Source organism: Telopea speciosissima, chromosome 9 (assembly GCF_018873765.1).
Source record: "Telopea speciosissima isolate NSW1024214 ecotype Mountain lineage chromosome 9, Tspe_v1, whole genome shotgun sequence".
NCBI lineage: Eukaryota > Viridiplantae > Streptophyta > Magnoliopsida > Proteales > Proteaceae > Telopea > Telopea speciosissima.
The window spans coordinates 28,739,587-28,748,092 of NC_057924.1; the positions used below are offsets into that span (position 1 = coordinate 28,739,587).

Sequence of the window (8,506 nt, forward strand, 5' to 3'; positions counted from 1 at the left end):
GAATTAGCCATTTGAGGTCTTCAATTGGCATAAAAATAATTCAATAGAAGTTCTCACTACTGTAAAGCAAGAAGCCCTCAGCTTAGGATAGAGATTAAGTGTTATTCCAATCAAATGCTAAGGAGATTAGGCTAGGAACTACATAGTCTAGCTTACTTACAATGAGGTGAGCTTGGCACAGCAAGGATGTAAGATTCTAAGCTGGATTTGAGCTTCAATCCACCTCTTCCACGAGCTCTAACTCCAAGGTAGGTGTATGGCAACCTAGAGGGAGTGAGATGAGCTCAAGGGTAGCTCAAAATGGGGTTGAGGTTCTTCTCTTTTACTTCGTCTTCTTCTCTTCTCCTTCTTCTTCCCTCCAAGCTGAGCTCTCTGAGTTTTCCTCTCTTCCTTAAGGTTTAGAAATGAGAGAAATGAGAGGAGGGGTAGGGTTTGGCTCAGGTTAACTAAGGAAGCTAGGGTGTATTTGGTTTGGGGGTGTTTTAATGCCCAAAATGTATTTTAAACACATAGGATCCCAAATGGGATGTAGAGTACCTATCTTGGGGTTAAGATAGTCACATTAGGTCATAAGGGAGTTGAGCTAACCTAGGGTGGAGCCCTAGGCTCGAGCCTTGATGATCTAAGACAAGACCATACGAATTTTGGGCATTTTACACAGAGCGAACGATAGGTCTACGAATGATATGCACCGTCCACTGGCTTCTGTTGCATGATCCACAAAGAGTAATTCAAGGGCAATTCCACTCCAATAGGAGTGGGGTCTTCTCGAGGGGGCTCATACACACATGGGGAGTATAATTAGGTATTATTAATGTGCAAACATTACATATAACTCATTAAGGTGTTGTTAGATTAGCATGGTTGGGGTACGGGTGTAATACTCAGACTTGGGGATTCGGTCAGTGCCTATGAGTTCTTGGTACGCTTGCTGGCGAGTTTCCAATGGAATGATGATCAAGGTGTCAATCCTTGGTCTGAAATAGAACTACTCCCCATCCATAGAAATAACCAATATAGTAGCCAACCGTCGTGAGGTAAGCAAAATGTGAACTCCTTTAACCTTACTCCTCAATCATAACCAGGGTGTCCATCACTTGTTGCAACACACAAATTGCAAGAAAAATGCCTCACCAAATTCAGGTAACAAGGAAATTCAAGTGACAACATGGGTGCCCAACCCAATGCGTTGAACCACTCATAAACCTTAAACCTCCTGAGATCCTCTACCTTGATCTCCTTACCATTCTCCACTTTCTTCAATCAGTAGTCATCCTATTTCTGTGAGTTTGGGTAACTTGAGAATCAAAACTCATCAAATTCACCCATTTCCTCTTCTTCTTCTGATGAAATATGGTATATCTCATCCTCGGATGATGAGGATGATGATGATGATGATGAAGGTGGCTCTTGCCGTCGGTGTTTGCTAGCCAAGGCGTTTCTTAAAGCACCACCGGCTCTACTTGAATACATGGCTATAAGAAAACAATAAGAGATAAAAAGAGTTAGAAGTTTTACAAATATATATATATATATATATATATATATACTAGCAAACTCGCACGTGCAAATGCACGTGTGGCATCATATATCTTGGGAAGATAGATTTTAGTAGAGGGGGAAATTGAAGAGAGAGAGAGAGAGAGATAGTAATCCATCTCAAGGTTGCCAAAACAATGGAGAAGAATATACATTCAAGGTGAGGCACTGGCAAGTGAACCCGCCTTGCTAGCTGCAAACAGATTTGTAAGTCCTCTACTGAGAACCTCTTCCGCCAGAACGAACAAGAGAGGAGAGAGGAGGTCCCCCTGCCTAAGCCCTCTTGTGGATTTGAATACCCAGTAGGCCCTGTGTCTAGCAGAATAGAGAACCAGTAATTTTGCAAGGTCTTTTCAATAAGGCGAATCCACTCCGTGCAAAAGCCGAACCTGCATAACACCTCCACCAAAAAACCCCACTCCAGTCGATCATAGGCCTTAGCCATATCCAGCTTCAAGATTACATTTCCACCTCGAGTGCTTCTATTAATCTCCTGGGTCACCTCCTGAACTAAGGCAATGCTTTCATGTATACATCGACCTTTAACAAAAGCTCCTTACTCCTTAGAGATAACATGCAGGAGCAGAACAGCCAGCCTAGAAGCCAAAACCTTGGCAATAATCTTATAAGAGAAATTGCATAAGCTTATCGGTCTAAAGTCTGCCATAGTTTCAGGTACCCCCTTCTTGGGGATGAGCGTGAGATGAGAAGACGTGAAGCTGCGAGGGACAAAACCTCCCTCAAAGAAATCTCTAACCGCTACCCAGACATCTGCTCCTACAATATCCCAACAAGCTGTAAAAAAATGCCCTGTGAATCCATCTGGACCTGGAGCACTATCCTTAGAAAGAGCGAAAACAGCCTCCTTAACCTCTTCAAAATGAGGCGAAGCCGTAAGCATCATGTTCTCCTCCGCCGAGATAATCACTGGGATGGCACTCAACATTTCCTCATTGTTCGTGGTTTGGCCCGAAGCAAAGCTATCCCTGAAGAATCTTATAGCTTTCGCCTTAACCACCTCCCAGTCCTGAATCCACTCCCCCTGCCCATTTTTAATTTTCCCAATGCCACTCCGTTTACATTTCACATTTACCACTGCATGGAAAAATTTTGTGTTTCTTTCCCCCTCCTTTAACCATTTAACTCTAGACTTCTCCTTCCAGAAAATCTCTTCCTGTAACAGGGTTAGATTTAAATTATTGCGGGTGCCCTGAAGTGCATTTTGAGCCTGCTCAGTAGGATCCGACTCAAAGTCAAACTCAGCTCTGGACACCGTATCCTCCGCACCATGGACATTCTGGTGGATGTTGCTAAAACACTCCCTATTCCATTCTTCGAGCCTGCCTCGAAGAAACTTTAACTTTAAAAACAACACAGAGAGAGGGGTCCCTACAAAACTCGCTCTCCAACAGTCTGCCACAAAGTCTCTGAATGACAGGTGATGGATCCACATTTGTTGGAACCTGAAAGGAGCATAAAAACGCGTCTGAGTTGTAGAAAGCTCCACACAAATAGGGGCATGATCCGAGCAGGTCCTGTTCAAATGTTGAACCCTCGACACCTGGAAAGAAGCAAGCTAAGCAAGATTACAGAGCACTCTATCTAGCCTGGCCCTAATCAAATTACCCCCTCCCTGCCCATTAGACCACGTAAAGCAGTTCCCCTCAAAGCCTGCATCCACTAAAGCACATCTACTCACAAAAGAACCAAAATCCTCCATCGAAGCCCCACAGGGAGGACCACCTCCAAGCTTCTCCTGGGGGTCCAAAACTGCGTTAAAGTCACCACAAACCGCCCAGGGGTAGTCCACTGAGACCAGCGCATTACCAAGAGCCTCCCAGACTAGCCTCCTATCCTCCAAGGAGCAAGGGGCATGGACCATAGTAAGACCGAATCTACCACTAGACCCAGTGGTTTCACAGGCCAAAGACACGAAGTGGGCCTGAATTCCCACCACCTCCACCTTGACATGTTCCTTCCAAAAGATCCACAGTCTATTCGCACCCTCCGGGCCATTATTCACACATTGCTGCATATTTAAACTTCTCATAACCTGAGATGCATTGTCAAAAGAGATCTTCGGCTCAGCAATTGCAACCAAATCCAGTTTGTACTCCTTAACCAACGGCTTCAACCTTCTAACCGTGGGCTTGTTGCCTATACCGCGATAGTTCCAGAATAAAAAATTCATTCTAAATATCAGGCAGGTTTCCTAATCCCTGGGCCCATGCTTCGGGTGATGCGACGCCCCTCGAGGGCTGGCTGAGATGTCGATACAGTGACCAGTGGGGCTCACCATACCCCTACTGATTATCACTCAGGAACCTGCTCACTCCATTAACCCTTCTCTGTAAGGAGCACCCAAAAGCTCTTAACGCTTGAAGCGTGGTCTGTCGGTCGCCCTCAATAGGGGGGCCCACCTCCAACCAAGTATCATCCTTAGGAGCCCCTGCACAGCCACGAAACTGAGCACACGGCGGCCTCTGTAGCAAACCAAGCTCATGCGAGTCTTCCACACCCTGGTCGAGAACAGTGCATAACTCCCCTTCTACGCACTCCGTCTGTAGCAGGCCCACGCCTTCCTTCTCTCCTACCTTAGAAGTCGACCCCTCAATACAAACACCATGATCCTGTGCCAACACCAACCAGGGCTCAGCCCTCTCCATACTAGTAGGATGCGACCGCGTGCATCCCTCCTCAAGAACAGCTTCAGGTAACGATTCTCTGTTAACCCCATCCCTCTGCACACCTGCCTGATTCCCAAGCGTGCGCAAGTCATTCTGCAGACGCGTGAACACAGTTGAGTGAGCCACCATTTCCCTATTGTCCACACCCGGAGTGCACCTCTCCATGCCCTCGACATTGTGTTCCATCTCCTCGCCCAACCCCCCATGGTTCACACCACCCCAGCCTTCAACCCCAATCGCCTCAAGGGGATCCCCCTCGCCAATGCCCCTCTAAACCACCTCCGTGTTTAAACCTTTCTCCTTATCGCTGACCAAGCCTCAATCAATACCCTTACCTTAGCCCCTCCTACAACTCGCCGCATAATGACCCACCTTGAAACACACACTGCAGTACACCGGAATGTGCTCGTATACGACCTTCTGGAAAAAACCTTCCGTTCCACAGCCAACCCAAACTCTATCCGGATGATGCTCTTGCAAGTCAAGCTCCACGCAAACTCTTGCCGCAACCGTGCACGAGCAACCCGCAGTCGCTCCATCTACCTTGATGGGTTTTCCAATCGCACCTGCCACAGAGAGCAGGAAATTGCCTTGATACAGGTTCACCGACATCCCCGGGAAAGAGATCCACACCGGGACGATGGGGGACTCATTGCCCGGCCTGAAGTGCCGAGTCCACTTGAAGAACCTAAACAGATACCCCTTTATGTGTAATTGTTCCTTCAACCAGACCTTCACGAAGTCGGAGCGATCCACAAATCGAAGCAGGAGGTGTCGCTGATCTAAACTGGAGATTGCCACATCCGCAGCCAAGTGAAGAGAAGCCTGAAACCCCGCCTTCACATCAAATAAGGATGGCCTTCCATATGTGCACTTGGCAATAAGGGAATGCCTAAAGGGGATTTTTGATCGGTCAATCACTTCTTGGGTGAAGATCATGGCCGGGCAGCCCATATGAGTGGAGGGACACCTCATGGGAACCATCGCAGGCTCAAGCGCCAAACCTCTGGACACCATAGATGCATACAAAGTGCGTTGCATGGAAGAATTAGGCCACTCCTCCCGAGGAGGATCCCCCATGGTCAACCCTGAGTCGCCTTGCGGCTAGGGTTTCCTGAAAGAGACGAAAGTCTTATCCTGTGCCTATAGAGCCCCACTTTAGCTAACATGCGCCAAAATCTCAGTTAGAACCTTCCATACTTGGAATATATACAGATTTACCAGACATGACACAAATGAGTATACATCAAACATTCATTTGGAAAGTAGAAAAGAAATATGAGATTGACCATAGTTTAAGTCATACAGTGACTATAACTTTTTTTCAAGGGTGGTTGTGAATGTAACAATCAGAAAGTTCCATCTGGCAAGACTTTGGTTCCAGAATAGGAAGGGCCTACCTAGGACTTGAATCACTTGGCATTTTGCATTAGCGCAACTTGGGATCGAATGTGTTTCAATTCCCATGATTCAAGGGTATTTTCTTAGTAGATTAGGATATAGTTTAGTTATAGGTGGCATTTTAGATTCCAATACTAATGGGCAAACTTTCATGTTTCATAGGTGTTAATACATCATTATAACGAATGAATTAAAATTACAGGATGCGCCTAAAACCCAATCAGAACCTCATATCAAACCCATTAGAAACAGAATTAGAAGAAACTAACAAACAAATTATAACTGAAATCAGAAATCTACGTGAATTCCGGTTTAGGAGAGGGAAAAGACACAACATATATGAGAAGTAATTTTTAAAAAAAAAAACAAAAAAAAAGAAAAAGAAAAAGACAAACCCATCTAAATGCTCAACCTATAAATCAGAAACTTCCAAAAATGAGCATGACAAGAAAAGGGAATCCATGGATGCACTGGTCGGATTCACAATTCTAGATCAAAGAGAAACATTCATCACAATTATAATTTTCGCAAATTGCTTCAGTAATTGATTGAGCCCCAAACCATATCAAAGCAAACTTTAATAACCTCTGGAATTGTACCTGACTTCTGAAGTAGAACTGTAGGGGAGTAAGTTAGAGAGAGGGATGGGGAAGGAGAGATAATAGAGACTTGAATAGGAAAAAAAGCCAGAAAACTTACATGTTGGATTCTGGTAACAGTGGGGAGATTGCAGCCGTGAAGCGGTGGCGACGAATATTACAACCCGCACATGCACGGATCATGCTGCGCTGATGGTGAAAGCCTGAAACAAATCAACTCTATCTTTGGCTTTCAAGATTTCTCGAGAGTTCGTTCGGTTTGGGAGTTGCAGCGGCAATAACAAGAACCCTAAAGATGACGGTCGCAGAGAGGAGCCCTGACTGAGGCGGGATTTCCAGCAGCGGAATAACCGTTGGGGAATCTGTCGAACGTTGCGGTTGAAGGATTGCAACGGAGTGTTTGGCATCGTTCTAGACTTCTGATTGAGAGAAAGAGGGAGGGGGACAACAGGGATTGTGTTTGGTTAACGGGTGCGATTGTTGAAAAGAGTCAATATTTCCAAACTGGGGGTAATAATTGTGTGGAGCTGCATATATATACATGCACATCTATGTACATATATATATACATATACATCACACAAATTTATTTTTTTTGTTTTTTTAAGTTCCACGGCACCGTGGACTTGGGCGGCACCGCTGCTCCATGGCATCGGGGTCACAGCACCATGGCCATGAGCACGGCACTATGGAGAATCCTCCACAGCACCGTGGGGGACTTTCCACGGTGCCGTGGAGGTTTCCACGGCGTCGTGGTCACGGCCCTGTCAGTCTTTAAATAGAGGCCCCCCCTCTATAACCTCCACGGCGTCGTGGTCACAGCCCTGTCAGTCTTTAAATAGAGGCCCCCCCTCTATTTCTAACCCTGTTTTTGCTGCCAGACCCTGCCAATTTTTTTTTGTATTTTTCCTATTTTCGAGTGAGACTTCTTCATGGCTTTCCGCAGACGTCCTCGACAGTCATCGCACGGTCCACTGCTAGATACGACCGACACAGATGATCAGGCGGGGTGGTACCCATCCACGGCGACCTTGAGGGACACTTCTCGACATATCTGCTGCGCCATCTGGGGGCAGTCACATGTGGTAAGCACACTTATCCTAACTTGTATTTACTAGCATTTATTTAATTATGTAGCGTTTGTTAAATACCACAGTAGAATACGGACTTAGGCATTCTAAGACACGCAAATCGAGGCAAAGCCGTGCAATACCAAAGTGGGTAATTTTTATGCGTAGATTGAGGCAAAACCCTAAAACACCAACTTACGCATTTTTTAGGCTCGTGAATTGAGGCAAAGTCATCAGATACCGAACCGGATATCTTTTGATGTGCAAATTGAGGCAAAACCCTGAAACACCAATTTAGGCATTTTTAGGCATGCAAATCGAGGCAAAACCCTAAAACACATACTTAGGCGTTTGCACGCAAATCGAGGTAAGACCGTCAGATACCAAACTAGGTATCTTTTGGCATGCGGATCAAGATAAAAATCCTAAAACACCAGCATGCATTTTTAGGTATGCAAACCGAGGTAAAGTCATCAGAAACCAAGCCGGGTATCTTTTGATGCACAAATCGAGGTAAAGTCGTCAGATACTAAACGGGTATCTTTTAGCATACAAATCGAGGCAAGGTTGTCAGCTACCAAATCGAATATCTTTTGGCCCATAAATCGAGGCAAGGCTATCAAATACCAAACTAGATATCATTTGGGGCACAAATCGAGGCGAAACCCTAAAACACCAGCTTAGGCATTTTTAGGCACGCAAATTGAGGCAAGGTCGTCAGATACGTCTTAGTTGGTGTTTTGGGGACTCGCCTCGATTTGTGTGCCAAAAGATACTTGATTTGGTATCTGACGGCTTTACCTCAATTTACGTACCAAAAGATACTCAGTTTGGTATCTGATGGCTTTTACTTCGGTTTGTGTGCCTAAAAATGCCTAAGATGGTGTTTTAGGATTTCACCTCGATTCGTGTGCCCAAAGATATCCGGTTTGGTATCTGACGGTCTTGCCTCGATTTGTGTGCCAAAAGATACCCGATTTGGTATCTGACGGCCTTGCCTCTATTTACGTGCCAAAGATACCCAACGTGTTATATGACGATGACTTGACCTCGATTCGTGCACTAAAAGATACCAATTTGATATCTGACGGCTTTACCTCGTTTCACGTACCTAAAAATGCCTAAGTTGGTGTTTTAGGGTTTTGCCTCGATCCGTGCACCAAAAGATACCCGATTTGGTATCTGATGGCTTTACCTCGATTTGCATGCC

At 45.5% G+C, this 8,506-nt stretch overlaps 2 protein-coding genes across 2 annotated transcripts; both read right to left on the reverse strand.

Annotated features, from left to right (window-relative positions):
- Positions 1 to 2,095: 2,095 nt before the first annotated feature.
- On the reverse strand, positions 2,096 to 4,412 carry LOC122638810. Its single transcript, XM_043831657.1, has 3 exons — positions 3,857 to 4,412; positions 3,239 to 3,696; positions 2,096 to 3,100 (listed from the first exon to the last, which is right to left on the reverse strand). The coding sequence occupies exons 1-3, from the start codon at positions 4,410 to 4,412 to the stop codon at positions 2,096 to 2,098; spliced, it is 2,019 nt and encodes a 672-aa protein (XP_043687592.1).
- A 150-nt stretch (positions 4,413 to 4,562) lies between these two features.
- LOC122638811 lies at positions 4,563 to 5,306 on the reverse strand. Its single transcript, XM_043831658.1, has one exon. The coding sequence runs from the start codon at positions 5,304 to 5,306 to the stop codon at positions 4,563 to 4,565; it is 744 nt and encodes a 247-aa protein (XP_043687593.1).
- Positions 5,307 to 8,506: the final 3,200 nt, after the last annotated feature.

Bases quoted from the DNA above. Each gene is read 5' to 3' on its own strand.
- LOC122638810 (XM_043831657.1), bottom strand. From the start codon at position 4,412: ATGGAACACAATGTCGAGGGCATGGAGAGGTGCACTCCGGGTGTGGAC. The intron at 3,697-3,856 runs GTGATAATCAGT...ATCGCGGTATAG, and splicing joins TGGAGTGAGCAGGTTCCTGA to GCAACAAGCCCACGGTTAGA. The intron at 3,101-3,238 runs GTGAGTAGATGT...GCTTCTTTCCAG, and splicing joins TGGAGGATTTTGGTTCTTTT to GTGTCGAGGGTTCAACATTT.
- LOC122638811 (XM_043831658.1), bottom strand. From the start codon at position 5,306: ATGGGGGATCCTCCTCGGGAGGAGTGGCCTAATTCTTCCATGCAACGC.